The sequence below is a fragment of the Mustela nivalis genome, assembly GCF_964662115.1.
Source record: "Mustela nivalis genome assembly, chromosome: 12".
NCBI classification, from domain to species: Eukaryota; Metazoa; Chordata; class Mammalia; order Carnivora; family Mustelidae; genus Mustela; species Mustela nivalis.
The window spans coordinates 39,835,342-39,853,855 of NC_139031.1; the positions used below are offsets into that span (position 1 = coordinate 39,835,342).

At 43.9% G+C, this 18,514-nt stretch overlaps 1 protein-coding gene across 50 annotated transcripts in view; it reads left to right on the forward strand.

Annotated features, from left to right (window-relative positions):
• The window catches only part of ELMO1 (engulfment and cell motility 1), a 521,082-nt gene extending 503,003 nt beyond the window's left edge, over positions 1-18,079 (forward strand). For 38 of the 50 annotated variants that reach the window (XM_082693119.1, XM_082693114.1, XM_082693121.1 and 35 more), the window contains 3 exons: positions 1,779-1,861; positions 10,995-11,072; positions 16,658-18,079. In XM_082693119.1, the coding sequence (XP_082549245.1) occupies positions 1,779-1,861; positions 10,995-11,072; positions 16,658-16,858 (362 nt within the window). In that variant the 3' untranslated portion in view covers positions 16,859-18,079. The remainder of the gene's footprint in view (positions 1-1,778; positions 1,862-10,994; positions 11,073-16,657) is intronic. The other 12 variants (XM_082693136.1, XM_082693129.1, XM_082693132.1 and 9 more) reach the window with 1 other exon arrangement.
• The last annotated feature ends 435 nt before the right edge of the window (positions 18,080-18,514 follow it).

Here is an 18,514-nt window from a genome sequence, read left to right on the forward strand (position 1 = left end):
GTTACGGTTAGGCTTAGAGGCAGGAAAGGCATTGAAGGCAAACAATTATGCCACTCCAGATAGGCCACATTGCTGCGTTACGCTGCAGGAACAAACAGCTCCCAGATCTCAGTGGCTTACGGCAAGAGTTTATTTCCCACTCATGTTACTGGCCTGGGCAGTGGAAGGACTGTTCCACATGGCCCCTCAGACCAGTGGCTCCTGTGCCATCCCACAGCTGTGCCACCTGGATGGAGCGTGTGGCCTGTTGGGTTTCTGAAGGGAGGCTGGTGGATGTGGGCTTTTTACTGCTTCCTTCAAGAAGGGGCATGCATGCCATCACCTCTCATATTTCACTGGCCAGACCTCATCATATGGCCCACCTAACTGCAAAGGTTGCTGGGAAGTGTAGTCTTCCATATGCCCAGGAAAAGGAGGAAAGCCAGATATTAGTCAGCACACGTGATGCCTGCCAATGCAATCTAGAATCAGAACTGCAAGATGAAGGAGCTGACGAGGTGAGACAGACAGTAGGGAATATGTGCAGAGATTCCTGGAAGAGTTCATTTCAACCCCACTTTTCTCTAGGGTTAGAGAAAGCTCTAGGGCTGTCAATAGATTTGAGCAAAGTCTTAGCAATTTTAGGGGACCTGGGAAATGTGAGCTTTTCAAGGGCCTCCCTGTTGTATCATTTTGATATTCTGTATGTTTCATAATTTCATCTTCATCCAAATCTCTCCCCCACAATGCAATTCCTCAGTAAAAGTATATGAACCTTAATTACAAAATCTCTCATCATCTTCGTCATTAAGGGAGTCTGAGGCATTGATTATTAGAAGTTTCTGCAAATCCTAAGTGGGCCCCAGGATTCACAGTCCCTTGCAGGACTAAAAGATTAGGGATTGGAGAGGGACAGGTGACTTCACAGTTTTAAAAAGTATGGTTCCAAACCATCTTACTGCCTTCCCTCTCTTCGATGCTCTTGACAAGTTTTAAATGTACAAACCTGTCTGCATCTTTTATCTTCCCCCAAGTCCTGAGGAAGACATGAGATAACATCATTTTATCTAACTTCATTATTCTCAGGATCTCCAAGATAAATACCAGCTACCATTTCCCTATCAGAAAATAATGTTCCCTTTCTTTAATTGAGTTTGCTTTCGTTGTCTATAAAATAGGGATTTATACACACACACACACACACACACACACACACACACACAGCCCTGCCTCACAGAGTTGCTGTGAAAATTAATGAGATGGTAGAGAATGAGAATTTGGAGATGAGTGTTCAGATCCAGATCGATTTTTTTTTTTTTTTTTTTTGGTAAGGTTGCTTCTCCTTGTTATCCAAAACTCAGAATTGAATAGATGCAACTGCTGTAGCAAGAGATAGCAATGTGTCTGAAACACCTGGCGTTGCTCCTGGCAGCAGAAACTAATACCAGTATTAGTACCACTGGTAGTAGTATTATTACTGCTGATTCTGATACCATCACCTTTACACAACGATGATGGGTTTTTCTAAGGGATTTGTTTTAGTGAACCAGATTCTGCTTGTGAACATAGATTTTTCTCCCAGGGATGCTTTTTAGCAGAATATAAGAATCCATTTTAGTTTCTAGGCCTGGGATTTTGCCTCACTTCTCTTTCTCTTTTTACCTCTTTTCTTTCCCTGTGTTGCAATAGTTTCAGGAATGACGACGGTGTTCGCAGACTCCGGGCTCAGCCCTGCTTCTTTCCTGTCATCTCCGCTCTCCCACGGTGTAGTGACTTTCATTTTCTCTTCTGAATTGCAGTGCCGGTGGCAGATATCAAAGCGGTGGTGACGGGGAAGGACTGCCCTCATATGAAAGAGAAAGGTGCCCTTAAACAAAACAAGGTACGATTTCCAAATTGTTGCGAACAGCGCAATCTCACGGAGCAGCCAGAAACGGCGGGGGGCGGGGGGGGGGGGGTGCCCAGCCCCACGTTAGGAGCAATGCGCGTGTGTGTGCGCGTGCATGTGCGTGCTTGTGCTGTAGCACGTCACTTGCTCAGCTCTCCTTTTTCCTTTCTTGACTGCTTTTATATCCCTTAGCCTTATGCTTTCACTGATCACTTTCAGATCCCTCTCCCCCACCTCTTCCATTCTCTCCCTTCCTGTCTCCTGACAACCCTAGAAATTGCCTCCCCACTGTTGTCACTCAGGCCGCCCTCAAGCCCGCTCCCCTCATCCCCACCCATTCTTTGGGCCTCTCCTCACTTCCCATTTATGTTCATGCTCTTTCTTCCTTGACTTCCACTCCAGTCTCTTCCATTTTCTCCTGCTGTCCTTACCTTCTTGGTAGCCTCCAGAGTCTGTGTGAAGCCTGGGAAAGAGGACTCAAAACATTTTAGAAAATTTAAGGGCGTGGTAGCCTTCGGCGTCATGGAACGTATGTGAAATAACTCAAACCCTTATTAAAGGGGAAAATTTCCCCCAGAGGTGAATATTGCTTAAATCATCTTCATATCACAATATTTTTCACCCTCCCCTCCTAGTTACCAACCAGGTGTTGATCATAACAGCCAGGGCTCCATACTAGAGAGTGTGGGAGGAGGCGCTCTCTGAAAGGATGGAAGAATTTCCTTTGCCCCCACTTTGGAGGTATTTGCCCTTGGAAGGGCCACCAGGGAGCCAATTCTTTGTGTCTACCTCTTGCATCTTGCGATACACAGTACCCATCCATGAGCAAAATTATCTAGATAGATCTGGGTGCTCCAGCCACCTTGGTAGAAAATACCCCACAGATCAGTTATACTGTAAAAGTACTACTTAGGAGGATAAACATACTATAAAGATACTGGTGAGAAAACCGACAGCAAGATCATTTGTTCTTAAGTAACATAAGTATAACTCACCTCAACTCAGTGTGAATTCCTTCTTTGTCAAGCCTGTCACAGCACTATCATATAACACACTTAACTGACAAGCACACTGATACAACAGTGTGCCTCAGAGTCTGTGGGTCACCTGTTACACAACATTTCTCTCTTGTTTGTGATGTGGGGAAATAGAGTTTGTACCACTCATCAGATTTCAGAGGAGCATCCTTAACTATACCAGCAAGGTCCCAGTCTTCATGGTTTGCCTCCTCAGCCACCTGACACGCAGAGCACAGTCTCGGGGAGCACTGGCTCAGCTCAGCCCCATCGTTCTAGAACACTTGGAGCTGAGCAGGAAACAGTGTGGGGAAATTGGCAGCAACAAGAGTTTATAACCCAGAGAAGGCCAGGAAGGGTGTAGCTGGCAGCAAAACAGACTGCCAGGACTCATGTGCTCTGAGTATGAATGGAGAGCATTAGGTAAAATACATGTGGAGAGACTGCTTTCAGTTCCAACATGTAAGGTGCTTGGGAATTTTTACTCCTATCCTTATAGTAAGAAGAAACTGAATAAAGTGAAAGTCAGCAATTTTTTTGGACCTATCCAAGAACTGAGGTTGCAGGGCAAACCACCACCCTGGAATCTGGAGAGTCAAGGGCATCCTGAGAGCCATAGCCTGATCTGCTCACTTGGTGCAGAAGCCGCAGGAGCTAGAAATCACAGGATCCCTTAAATGACAATTCTGATAAATTGCTGTAGGCTGAGTGTGGGTTAGTGTGAGGTTGAGAAACTTGGGGTTGCAATCTTCTGTGGAGCATACTTTCATGGGTTTTACCTACTGTAACCCTAGCAGATTCTCACAGTGAAGAACTGAAAAGGACCACCCTTCATGTCTCTGGCAGGGAAAAAGAAAGAGTAAACATGAAATATGCCAGAGCCTTCTCCATAACAGAGTTCTGTCCTCCAGACCCCTTTTTCCTATCTAGGGCAAGAACATTTCTCCCATTTCATCTCATTTTAGCCTTTCTGTCTCAACCATGGTGTTGGGGGTAGGGGAGACATAGTTGAGTCAGAGCCTAAGGAAATTGATAGGAAACTCTGCAGCCAGGCAGAAGGGGAGAGGATAGGAAGGGAAGTCTATACCATTTGAGAAGGTGAAAGCCAGAAGATACAGAGCCCCTAAAAGATGAAGACTTAATTGGGAAATTATCGAATGCTCTTCATCACCCATACCCTACCAGTACACTAATAAGACTCCAAGATAATAAAACATTGGATTAGGGCAGAAAGATCTGCAAAACATCAACTGTCTCTGAGGAGGAGTACTTAGGGAATCCCAGAGTCAACAGAGGAGATGAAAAACGGGAACACTAGAGGAATTTGAAGCCTCTGGAATTTATAGCTACAGCAAATATTGAACATATCCCAATTCCTTACCAGATTAACATACATCGTCACCATAAGGGTCTGTATCTCTCACTTCCTGTTGCCTAACATAACATGTCTGGATCTCAACAAAAATTTTAGGCATGCCAAAAAGTAAGAAAAAATAGCCTGAAGAAAAGAACAAAGCAATCATCTGAACCAGACTCCATTATGACAAAGATGCTAGAATTATCAGACAGAGAATTTAAAATAACTAGATTATAAATGTCTTAGGCTCTAATGGGAAAAGGAAACAACCTGAAAGAACAGATAGGTAATGTAAGCAAAAAGGCAGAAACTCTAGAAATGAGTCAAAAGGAAAGGCTATAAATAAAAGTAGTGTCACAGAAGTGAAGAATGCTTCTCCTGGGTTTATTAGTAGACTTGATGTGGCCAAGGAAAGGATTAGTGCCTTAAAGATGAGTCAATAGAAACTTCTAAACTGAAACAAAGAGGGAAAAAAATGAAAACTCCAAAGAACTGAGAGACAATTGCAGAAGGTATAACCTATGTATAATTAGAATACCAGAAGAAAAAAAGAATGGTGCAAAAGAAATATTAAATCAAGAATGGCTAAGCATAGTCCAAAATTAATGACAGACATAAAACCACAAATCCAGGAAATTTAGAGAACATTAAGCAATATAAATGTGCAAAAACAACAATAACAACAACAAAAACCTCACCCATAACATTTAGGCATGTCATATTCCAAATGCAGAAAACCAAAGGCAAAGAGCTAACAGTATAAATTTCCAAATCCATTATTACATGGGGATTTCAATACCTCTCTGTCAGTAATTGATAGATGAAGCAGAAAGAAAATCAGTAAGGATATCGATGACTTAGAACAGCACCATCAGTCAACTTGATCTAATTACCAGTAATAGAAAATCCACCTGACAATGCAGAATATGCATTCTTGTGAAGCTCACAAGAGGCATTCACCAAGACAGACCACATTCTGGGCCATAAAATATATCCTAACAAATTTAAAAGAATAGCAGTCATACAAGCATGTTCTCAGGCCAGAGCTGGAGTTAAGCTAGAAATCAGTAATAGAAAGATAGCTGGAAAAATCTCACCAAATACTTAGAAATTTAAAAATACACTTCTACATAGTTCAAAGGAGTCTCAAGAGAAATTACAAAATAAACTACATGGAGCTAAAATGTAACATCAAGATGTGCAGGATGGGGCAAAAGCAGTGCTAGAGGGAAACTTATAATATTAAACACATATCTATTAGAAAAGAAGAAGTATATAAAATCAATAAAGTTTCCACCTTATGAAGCTGGAGAAGAGCAATTTAAGCCTAAAGCAAAGAGAAGAAAAGAAATAATTAATATTAGAGTTGAAATCAGTGAAACTGAAAACAGGGAAAATCAACAAAAGCAAAACTTTGTTTCTGGAAGATATTAATAAAACTGATAAAATTCCAGCTTGACTAACCAAAAATCAAACAAACAAAAAAGCAAGAGAGAGAAGAGAGAAGACACAAGTCACCAATGTTGAAACAGGTGTGGAGATGATGATCTCATTGACGCATGTGACACGTGTGGATGGATGTGGCCTTCCTGTGTCAGATTCCTCTCCCTGTAGAGGAGACCAACAGAACAGAGTAAATGACATTTTCGAATCTATTTTTTTTTTTTTTTTGTCATGACCTTCATGGAAAAGTGGATGAATGGATGGATGAATGGGATACACTGCTATAAACATAGAGATATGTTAGCAAGTGGAGGCTCTTCCCTGGTATTACTAGTCAAGATGTTTCAGTCACCCCCTGCTCTTCCAGGCTACCTTGAAGGCTGAGATAGGCAGTATCTCCCCAAGCCTGATGCTTTCATTGCCTGTACATGAAAACCGATTGTCTTGCAAAGTTTCCAGCATTCATACACCTGGTTCCTCAGGCAAAACATCAAAAGGCAGAAAGGAAACCCATGGTTCTAAGACTTTCCTGCTTCAATCCCCCATACCACACCCCTTCTTCTAGTACTCCACAGGCCTGCTGCTCCCTATCTCTGGGACTTCTGGTAGAAAAGGGGATTATCTGCAGCTTAAAAAGAGAGCTGACAAAATGTGTCCACAGGAGATCTGTCGGTACATGGTAGTGGGCAGTAACCAATGTGTGTTACTGGCTCTTCAGACAGTTTTTCCAACTAGTGGGTAGGGTCTGACATTTTGTGCTATGGGACTTTGGTTAGTTCAATTGCTGAGCAAGGCAGACTTCAACATTAACATCCATAAGGGAGACACCTTGTTCATAGCAATACATTGGTAAATGATCAGAGTTCTCACTCGTTCTGCATCTGATATACTGGGTACTGTCCAAGGTCCTAGGAATAGAAAAGGAAAGGAACCAATCCGACCAGGTCTCACTGATAAGAAATAGGAATGTATTTCACATAGCAGAAGCTTCCAACTCACCATGTCCTGGAATCCAGCTTTTATTTTTCTAGTGTGTTCATGAACCTGCCATAAGAAACAGGTTATACTAGAAGCTAATGTTCTAGCATCAGCTTGAGAACCCTGGTCTTAACGCAAAGGCCTTTTATTGAGATTTGCTTCATTTCATACTCATGTGATATTGAGTATCTTCTTTCTATCAGGTCTGTGCCAGGAGCTAGTAATTCAAAGATAAATACAACCTAGCCCCTAGCCCCGGGTGTCTACTAGATGTAAGACTCATGTGCCAACATGCAATGATAATCCAATGTTGTCCACTTCTAGGACATTTAAATACAGAGAGAGCCTGGGAGACTTGAGAAAGGCTCCTGGAGGAAATGGTGTCTGAGGTGGGTTGAAAAGGAATTGCTAAGGGAGGGAAAGCAAGACGAAAACTTTCTAGGAAGAAGAGAGAGTATGTGAAAAGGTACAGGGTGCTTCCAACATAGGACAGAACATCCTCTGATTGAGAAACATTGAATTCAGAGTATAGGATTGAGAGACACAGAGAGAGGACTGAGAGAAGAAAATGGGTTGGAGAACTACTGGCTGGTAATGCTAAGACAGATTGGGGCCAGAAAGTTATAGCTGCCCAAAGAAGGCAGTAGCCTCTATTATTTTATGAACTACATGAGTGAGTAATTTTTGCCTTCTAAAATAGAAACTCAAACTCACAGATCTATAGATGAGCAGCCGTGTATTACAGCTATGAACTCTACTGCTATGCCTATAGCCATATTAAGCACACTCACATGCCAAGTTATATCCTGTGTTTTTGCCCTCAAGATGACCTGAGGAGATGGTAGAGAACTGACACAGCTCAAGAGAATGCCTGGAAAAATGGCCAAATGGGACCTTTCACCCCAAAACAATATAAGGAATGGCAGCCAGCGCCTATACTAAAAATATGTTGCATAGGACTCTTGTATTCAAGTCTCTCATTTAACCCCTGGAAAATGGCAGTCTCCAAAACAAGGTACTGTCCATGCCCAGAATTTCTCTGAGCCTCCCCTGACCCAGCATGCCTTGTCACTGCTTGCAGGCCCCAGAGTTGAGGATGGGGTCAGAGACCCCAAGGCATGATTGTGAGAGATGGGAATTAATGGAATAGAGGAGGAAAATAAGGAGCTCCTGAACACAATTTTTCACGGAATTAAATCCAGAGGGAATAAAAGACCTTAGGTTGTGAATAGCAAAGCCCCAGAGCATCAGATGTCTGAATGCTGTGGAGTGTGATGAAGCCCCTGAGGGGGACACTGCCCCAGATCCGTGACTGCTCCGCTACCACCTCCTGGCACCTCTGTCCCTCACAGACGGTTTGGACAGGTGGCAGCTTCTAGAGTGTTAGTCCAAGAGGTGCCATCACTCCCAGCTCTGTAGCCTCTATGCTCGAAGTGCTGAAGAGCTGACCTCTATCAGTGACTCAATGACAACAAGCCAGGAACGTCAATAAAACTCATTATAGGCGATAGCAGCCTTTAATGCAGGCGTGTGGATCAGAGAATTAATTCCTCCCACCCCTCCCAGGCAGCTTTGGTGAAATGAAAGTGGGGATTGACATTCTCACGAATTTCCCCTTTCCTGCCTGTGTTTATCAGGAATCTAGGTCATGACGACTCTGCTCCTTCACGTCCTCACTGGTTTGCACCTTAGGAGGGCAAAACCCAAAGTTGGCAGGCCCCCTCCTTTCTCTCCCTTCTACGAGCCTCTGCAGGAGAGAAGGTGTCCCAAGGACAGCCACACGGACAGTCTGGTCTCAGATGACATCAACACCTAGTCAAGAGGCTGCGTCTGAGCTCTGATGGTGTTTACCCTGGCTGTCATTAGCAAGGGGCTGATTCATGTGACTGCCTAAGCAGAGCGCCAGTTGTCCAGCCTCAGCCCAGAAATCCATTTGTGAATTTCACCTCTGAAGGTCACCTAGGGCCATCACCATATACTGACAGGTCATTCACAGCAAAGCCCATCCTTTCCTTTTTCCCCATCTCTCAAGCAGGAGTCAGAGAGTTTTCCTAATGAATGATACTAAAATTAGTATGAAATCATCATTTATGTCAGTGTTCCTAATCTCTTTATGAATTTTCAAGATCAGAGCTTATCATTTTATTGAAAAAAAATTTACATTTAAAAAAATAATCACCTATGATCCCAGCCCCTTAACATAATTATTTTCATTTCCCATCATTTGCCTCCAGTCTCTGTCCACAGGTAGACATTGTTCCTAAATGTGATCAGTATGTAAATAATGTTCATTTCTCTTGATTTTTGTCACTCAAGATCAGATCTTCATAACTATTACACTAAATGGCTGGCTGAATATATTTCTCTGTTAATTTGTGATTTCTTTAATCGTTTACCCAAACTGGGGAAGACATTTATTTGGTTCTCATGATACATTCTTATAGGTAATAATGTGTGCGGTGTTGGCTTGCTTTTCAGTTTTTTAGAACTAATCCCAGAAATGGGATCCCTGGTTCTCGATATGGATTGCCTGACTGTTTTTTGTTTGTTTGTTTGTTTGTCTTAAAGATGACACCAAATTATGATGCCACTAGTAGGGCCCATGACAAACTCAGAGTCCCAAGAGAGATGCCAAACTTAATGGAAAAAACGTTTTGGTTTGTTTTGGTGAACTCTTTTTTTTTTTTTTAAGATTTTATTTATTTATTTGACAGAGAGAGATCACAAGTAGGCAGAGAGGCAGGCAGAGAGAAAGGAGGAAGCAGGCTCCCCACTGAGCAGAAAGTCCGATACGGGGCTCGATCCCAGGACCCTGGGATCATGACCTAAGCCGCAGGCAGAGGCTTTAACCCATTGAGCCACCCAGGTGCCCCTGGTGAACTCTTTTTTAAAATATCATTGATCTTCACTGGGCAGGCATGAATAGAGGCCCGAGGAAGAAGTAACGAAAATGAGGAGAGAGGTAGTTTGCGGAATAGCTCCCATTCCTGACTTGGCCTTCTTTCCTTCACTTACTCCTATTTCTGGCAGGGTAAGGAGGCTGAAGGGTTTGAGATACTGGTAGTTCTGGGCTCAGAACAAGAGCTGCTCCCTCTTAATGAGGGGGCAGCTGGAGGCGAGTCAGACCCAGACGAACCCCACGAGAGCCCAAATAGCCGGATGGTTGACTGTGTGGGCTTCCAAGTAATGCTAGGCCTTCAGAGTTCACCTGGCAAGAATTGTTTAACCCATTTGAAAGTCTGAAATCTGGAGCCATCTTACCGGTCTGCTTTCCATCTTCTTCCTGGAGCATTCTTGCTGTGAGTTACTGGCCAAAGGCAAATCCTCTGACGGGTGTTAGGCAGAGAAGTATGTGGAAAGATCTGCCCTCCTAAGGAATTATGCAGTCTGTGTGTGTTGTAACAATGCAGAGCATGGATACACTTGCCCCTTTCCCTCCAGATTAGGGGCTTTTAAGGTGTTGAGATGTTCCATGACTGTCTTCCAAAGGTTGTGTCCCACTAACTGCTCAAAGTGATAGAATAATCATTGTCCCCAATAATGCACAGCACATATAATTTGAGAAGGATATTTTAACATACATACTAGACATGACATTGAGTGTTTCAGCCAATGTCATACAGCTACAGTGAAATGACAGTTACTTACTCCTTGGCCCTTTGGGTCTGGCTCATAGCCTGCAGGTAGCAAATGTTCACCAATGAATGAACCCATGTATTCTAACATTGGGCCCTTGCTTGACCTTTATATTCTGTAGCCTCTGGATAACATCTAAGTTTTATTTAGCCTTTGCCCCATAGTACTTCAAAGAGCAAAGGACCTAAAGATAATGAGTTCACCCACAAGCCTCATTGACTTCCATGTAGCTTCCATGTTTTAGGAAGTTCATACCCCTATGTCTGTTTGGGGGTGATCAAAGATAGAGCAGCCCTTAATATGCTGGTTGGGAAAGAAGTTAGTATTTCTCAGGTCTCCCTAGACCTAGAAGGGAAAAGCTAAAGGAAGAAGACTATCATGGCTTTGGGATTATGGCTTTGGACAATGATTTAACTTCTCCAAGCTCCTTCCCCTACAAGAGGAAAGATCACACTTGCTACAAGGATTATCTTGAGAATTAAATGAGTTGGTTCATGCAGACCTCCCCTAAATAGGAGGACATGTGCTGTGAACCTTGATAAAAACAAAACCAAAAAAAAACCACTCCTTCCTCCTGTCAGCCTCACTGCTGCCTCTCACATCTGGACTCACTCTGTGTTCGATCTACAGCCACTTGTACCTGCAGAACCAATGTGGCCCTTTTTTTCAATGTGGTGTTTTCTCTGATTCCTTGTAGGAGGTGCTTGAACTTGCTTTCTCCATCTTGTATGACTCAAACTGCCAACTGAACTTCATAGCTCCTGACAAGCATGAGGTAAGGGTCTCAGTGGGGTTAATTTGTGAGAGAATGTCACTTTTTCCTCTTGCAAGAAAAACAAGCATGAGAGAAATATTGTAAAGAAATTTCACTTAGAAAAAAAAAAAAAAAAGCCTGCCTACGAAAAATCGTGAACAAAGAAACATCTCGTTGATTTCGAATAGAATGGAAACTTCATTTTTTTTAAAAAAGATTTTATTTTTTTATTTGACAGATAGAGATCACAAGTAGGCAGAGTGCAGGCAGAGGGAGAGGGAGAAGCAGGCTCTCCGCTGAGCAGCAGTGAGCCCAATGTGGGGCTCGATCCCAGAGCCCCGGGGTGATGACCTGAGCTGAAAGCAGAGGCTTAACTCACTGAGCCACCCAGGCACTCTGAATGGAAACTTCTTTAAAAACCACCAGTTATCACATATTCAGCCTCTTACTAGCTTGAGCACGAGTTCATGGTAAAGAAAGAGAAAGTACAAATGCTTCAGCAAGGGCATAACTGTCAACCCTGAGGAAGAATCAGCCTTGAGGAAGCTTTGGTTTCCATTGAATATTGGATTTTGAATCAGGATCTTCCCAAGATAAACTTGTCTCTCTTCTTTAAAACATTGGATGAAGTAGGTTTTCTACCATGTTTCCTTAAGTTATTTTAAGAGATTCAGGGCTGTCTCTGCTGTTGGAATTTTATTTTTAAGATGATTTTATTCCTTTTTGACATCTTGTTATATGTATAATTTGTTTTTCTTCTTGAAGCACGCCTGTCAGCTATATTTAAAATATTTAGCATAGATCTAGGAAAATGTATTTGTAAGGTGAAATACAGCTATGGTTGATGTAACTCGTTCTCTTGTAAACGAGAGCCCAGCATTATGCTCCAAACTCTTTATTTTTAGATGATACCATTCAAATTTTTGTTTTACATGTGGTTGCATAAACAGCTTTTAGAAAGGAATGGAACATTTTAATAGAATCTGACTTTTGTTTCCCATTTCCCCTAGGAGACTCTGCTCATTTAGAAGTTATTCAGTATCTGCTTTTCACTGGTTTAGAGCTTTTGAATAAAATCGTACATCCCAAAGAGAGAGGAAAGATTAGATGCAAATCCTGCATTTAGAATGGTGCTTAAATGTAATTCTGTGTTACTTGACATTTAGTTTGCAAAAGGGTATGACTTTGTCTTCATCTTTCTGAAAATAGATACTGAGGCCTACTGCTTCTCTTTTTAAATAAAATTGTGGTTATATACAGGCAGGCCACCGTATTAAGAAGGAGAACTCTGGATGTTATTTAAATCTAGGCAAGGCTGTTTTCTCCAGGGTGCATTAATTCCAGATAAGGACAAATGTTCTCCGACTGCCAAATTTTTATTTGTAACTGCCACCTTTTATTGATATGGGGAGGTGAAAAATGCCATACACTTGTGAACACTTCTCATTTCTTCAGCTCTCTTTCATATGTATTACCTCCTTTTATTTGCATAATCACTCAATAAAACAGGAAGTCCTATTACAGCTATCTTCATTTATCATATAAGGAGAGAAGCCTCCCAAAATCGAATACCTCTATATTAGTAAGGATAATAGTAATTGCAACTAGCCCGGATTTCTCTCTGCCAGGCACCATCCCATGTCTTGTGGATGTTCACCTCACTTAATCTTCATTATACCTCTGAGAGAAACAAACTATTATGCCCATTTGATAAAGGAGGGAAATGAGTCACAAAGAGGTTAAGAAGCCTGTCCAAGGTCAAACTAGTAATAAGTGATAGAGCTGGAATTGAAACCACGGAGCCTTGCTCCAGGGTCCCTGTCTCCTTGGTCCCTGCACTAGGGAGGCAGGAAGCTGGACCAGACCTCCCCACTTCCGGCCTGTGCCCGTTGCCCAGTGTGGGCTGTTAATCACCTCAGGGCCAAAGTGGCGCCATCTGTACCCACGCCGATGCCCAGTTTCCCCCCCCCCAGCAAAGCAAATCCAGAAAAATCATTTATTTGTAAATATTCCAATGTGCCTCTCTAAATAACAGTGTCCATGTTGAAACCAACTACAGTACCATTCTCACAGCTGATTTGTTAACATTTTGATACCACCATCCATAGCTGGTTTTCAGACTTCTCCTCTTGTCTCCTTTGTGTGTTTTATTTCTTCTACACTTTGTTCAGATCAGCATCCAAATAAGATCCATGCATAGCAATTGGCCAACAGGTTTCTTCGATTTCCTTGAATCTATAGGTTCCTCCCTCTCTCTCTCTCTCTCTCTCTCTCTCAGGAGCATCTGTTTGTGCTCTTCTTCCTTGCATACCATTCACTGAAAAAACCAGGTCAGCTGTCTGGTAACCTTGCTGAGGGTCTAGATTTGCTGATTATAATTAGGTGTATTTGTTCACTGTGGCCACTGTCACAAATTACCGCAAATTTAGCGGCTTAAAGCAACATAAATGTATTATGTTATAATTCTGGAGGTCGGAAGTCTGATGTAGGTCTTTGGGGGGGCTAAAATCAAGGTACTACCAGAGCTGAATTCCTTTTTGGAGGTTCTAGGGTGAAAATCCATTTCCTTGCCGTTTGCACGTCTAGAGGCCACCAGCATCCCTTGACCATGACCTCCATTCTCCCACAACTGTGGTGGTTGAGTCTCCACACCACCTCATTCTGACCTCCTCCTGCATAGTCAAAACCCCCCCTCTGTCTCCCTTCTCTTGCTCAGGCCTATCCTGTTTCCCTCTTCCACTTTTAGGGACCCTGGTGATTACATTAGCCCAGCTGGACAATCCCAGAGGACTTTCCTATTTGCAGATCAACTAATTAGCTATTTTAATTCCCTTTGCCATGCACCCTAACATACTCACAGGCTCCAAGACACGATCTCCCTTCAAAGGAGGGTGTTCTTCTGCCTACTGCAAGCTGCGCTGTTATTTCACGGTTATCTGTTTCCCGTGTTTCCAATTGAGTGGTAGTCAGAGGATTCTTCTAGTTGAGGCTCAACTTTGAGCAACAATGATGTTGTATTCTTCCATGGTGTTTGGTTGTCTCTCTTTGGGGGATGTTAGCAGCCATTGGTGATTTTGGCCTGGATCCTTGGACCCATTAAACATTGGGAAGGTTCATACCTCAATTTGGTCATTCCTTCTTCTTTATGGAAAATTGGCCCCATATTTCAGGCTATACAGTTTATATGGAATAGGGAGGATAAACCCTTGACCATCCTTGTCATTCCTCAGAATAACGCACGTCTTCCAAATGAGGACAGCGAGGTGGTTTTGGTATTTGAGCATCGTTATGAAGTAATGAATTTAAACATATTTGTGTTTTAATGGGTTGCAGTGATTGTCATGGTCAGTGTCCAAATAATCCTGTCTAGAGAAAGTAGGAGCACCTTCTGGTTGGCTTCTAAGCCCTACTGACATGACCCCAGATGTCAACTTGGGTCATCTTGGACCCAACTTGTAGTCATGTTGGACTACATGACAACCTGTAGTTGGACAACCAGTTGGACAACTTATAGTCATGCTGCTATTACAAAATATGCCTGGTTTATCTGCCTTTTCTCCATGGAGCCATGGTCCCTTCTGGTAGAAAGTGGTATTTAGCAACCAGAATCTGGCCATTAGCTGTGCATACTATTACTTGGTTAGTCATTATTTTTAGACCTTTTTAGGGGAAGAGCTAGAAGTTACATTATTTCTTTAAAGATAAAATACATTTTAAGTTCATTTTGATACTTTGAACTCAGATTCAGTCCTACCGAGTTTTTATTTATTGGTTGATGTACTCTTTAATAAAATTTTCTGGGCCTGCTGCTTCTCAAAAGAAAGGCACCACAGAAGTGTTGCTGTGGGTTAATCTGTACTGGGAAGCTGGCCAGAACTGGGATGTCTGTACAAAAAGCAGTAATCCCATGACTTAGGGATTTACGGTCAAACAGCGTTAGAGCCGGAAGGGGCCTCAGAGCACATGGAGTTCAGTGGCCCCCACATCTGGAAGCGTATCAGAATTAGCTGGAAGCTTTTCTAAGTAAAATTTACTCACCACAGATCTAAAAGTCAGGATCTCCAGGGTAGAACCTCAGTATCTATTTCCAGGAAGGTTATTTATGTGGAAAGTAACGTTTAGAGGAGTTCAGAGTCTGTCTAAGGTATTCGTGCGGACGGGAGTACTTGCAGACATCTCTTAGCGGTCAGCTGGTGTTTAGATGGGTTCAGTGCTTTGGCATTGAGATTACAGAGCCAAAGTGAAGTTCTGCACTTCAGGGCTGCATTACCCAGACACACATCCTCGGGGTATACCAACGGTGCATCTTCTCGGCTTAAAAAGTCCTGCCACAGGTGTGCCTCATGGGAAGATTCCAGATCGCTGTGGCTTAGGGTTTGTAAAGGGCTTGCAGTCCTATAGTACATTTTGCTTGAGATCTGCTGTTGTGCTCCAGGTAACCACAGTGTAAAGGACAGGCTACGTATAAGGTCTGGAATTGTAACTTGACCCAGTGAGGGCAGAAGAGGGGGCGGCAATCTAGAGCCCATTCTAGAAGGAAGTCTAGTCTGACGGTAAGAACAGAACAAATGCTATCACAGAGATCCTACAGAGGACTAGGAGATCCTAAAAGGTGAGTGGAGCACAATATCCAGAACGCAGGCTGCTCTGTCAGATGCTGGCAGCGGAAGCCAGTTCGGCCAACACATATCTTGGCTCTAATGCCAAGGCCCAGGACTCTTAAGAGGGAGAAGGAGAAGAGCAAAGCAGGTCCTCAGATAAAGGAAGCAGATTTTCTTTCTTCAAGGAGTCCACAGTCTACTGGAGAAACAAAAGGCATGGTCAGTTTTAATGAGAAAGGAAGAACCAGTTCTTAGATGAGTGCTCCAGAGGGCTTTCCAAGATCAGTGCTGTCCCCAGGAACCAGGCTTCCCAGACCCAGAGGAGAAAAAACCTGGAAACTCGAGACTGAGGGGGAAGAGACAGGCAGCCAGTCCACCTCCCATGAAGATCAGCCAATAATTTTAGCCATTTTGTCCCCCAGACACTGAGCAACAGAATGTTATTGCCCAGCCCTTTGCAGAGAAATGCTGGGGTGGGACTACCATTGGCTTCAGGCTGAGAGCCAGCTGTCATCGTGAGTGTTAAGAACCCAAAAGGAGAGGCAGAGATTAGCCACTAGACTAGGAACTATGCTTGGAGTCAGGAAAGAAGCAGGCTTGACTTAAAGATGAGTCCGGGCGTGGTAGGATATGTCCAACCAATAGCTTAAAAGCAGACTCACTGGTAGAATGTTGGAGGTGTGATGTTGTGAGGTCACACAGAACTCAGATCCTCCTGCTGTTACAGAAGAAGCATCATTTGCACTGAAGAGTACAGGTGCACTAGAGTTAGATCACCTGAGTTCCGGTCCCGCCCACTCCACCTGCTACCACGTGACCCTCAGCCTCTCGGCACCTCGGTCCTCTTACCTGCAAACCAGAGATGTCAACTTGATAAATTGGTGATGGAGGCAGAGCACTTAGCATAGAGCCCAGCACATGCTGAGTGGTCATTTTTAACTACTGTCACTACTCTGATCATTGTCATCAGTAGTCAGTTACCCTTGTCACCTCCTTTTCCACCAGTACTGTATCTGGACGGATGGGCTGAATGCGTTGCTGGGGAAAGACATGATGAGTGAGCTGACCCGGAATGACCTGGACACCCTGCTCAGCATGGAAATCAAGCTCCGCCTCCTCGACCTGGAAAACATTCAGATCCCCGACGCGCCTCCTCCCATCCCCAAGGAGCCCAGCAACTATGACTTCGTCTATGACTGTAACTGAAGTGGCCGGGCCCAGAAGCGCCCCCCTCCAAAACTGGAAAATCAAGCTAATGGGAGAGAAGAATGAAAACACACCCACGCCTTGGAACCCTCTCGCGGTCAAGAGAAGCTGTGGGTCAACACTGTCTTTGGCCTCGCCTCTAGCCCCAGCATTCTTCTGCCCCTACCTGGCGTCTTGCTCACTGCCCTGATTCTGTTTCTAGACTCCATTGCTTTAGATCACTCCCCACTGCTGCAGTCTCCTGGTGGGAGCAGAGCAAAACCCGCCACCAATAACAGAGCCAAAGGGCCCTTCCATCCGGACCCCCTGCCCAATGCCCAGCAGGCACATCCTCCCTCCCTGGAGGGGGCAAGCCGGCAGCACCAGACTGCCCCAAAGCCTGCCCATTAGACCGAAGGGAATGCCCCAGTGCTTGTGTCTGGAAGAAACAGCCTAGCTGCCAGAGAAGACCAAACACCACTTCCTCGTTCCCCTTCTCTCTGGAGTCTGCTCACATCCCCAGTTCCCTGTGATTCAAAATCTGCTTTCACATCCCTTCCCTCCTCTGTGCAGGCCTTTGCCTTGTGCTGTTCCTCTCTGGTTCCAGGAGCAGCAGCAGCTTCGTCAGAGCCGTGGCCGCACCGGGTCTCCCGGACCCAGTCCCAGGTCCCGTGCCCACTTCACGTCTGCACTGTGACCGTGACCAACCTTCCTTCCTCGCCAGCTAGTCTTGGGTGTCCTCTCTCTGCCCCAGCCCACGCCTGCCCTCTTCGGGCCTCATAACCTCCCAGCCTCTTAGCCGAAAGCACAAATGGTGAAATCAGTCGTCATCCCCATCTCTAATATACTAAACCGAAATGCCTCTGTGGCAGGCGGCCCCCCTCGACGGGTTTGGTGTGTTTGGTGTTAACCTTCTCCTGGGGACTCTGCTATAACACGGACCCTCAGGATGGTCAAGCTGTCAGGCATCCAAGTTTACATCATTGTAATTATTACAGGTATTGACAATTTGCAAGGGTTGGGGGTTGGTTGGTTGTTTTGTTTTATTTTTGGTTTTTTTTTGCTTTGTTTTTGTACAAAAGAGTCTAACATTTTTTTGCCAAACAGATATATATTTAATGAAAAGAAGAGATACATAAATGTGTGTACTTTCAAGGTTTTTTTTAATTATTTTAATCCTAAACATCTTCCTGAGAATAACATTCCCTTACACATGCTGTGGAATAAAATGAATTGTGATGAGTTGGGGAGCCGGTGTTTTGATTTGGTGACTTGCTACTTGCCGTTTGGTCTTTAGCATCGCTCTAGAGCTTGCCAGCAACGTTGCTGGCCCCACCCCAGACCTGCAGAATCAGGGGACTGTTGCACACAGCAACTTTTGAGAAGCGCTGGCTTAGGGGACTCAGCCACGGCTAGGTCACCCAAGACACTGAGCGTCGGTAAAGCACGTTCCTTCTAAGAAGACCATCTCAACTCACAGCATAAGTCAGACCCACTATGTGAAAATACAAGTATTTATTTTGCACTGTTGCCTTCCTGACGGGGACGTTCCTCTTTTCTTCCCCCTCACCATTATAGGATGTCCAGAACTGACCGAATTAAACACATCACACTTTGAGTGAGCGCATTTAACCATGGAAAGCACTGCAGCCCTATGGAACAGAAATAAATTCAGTC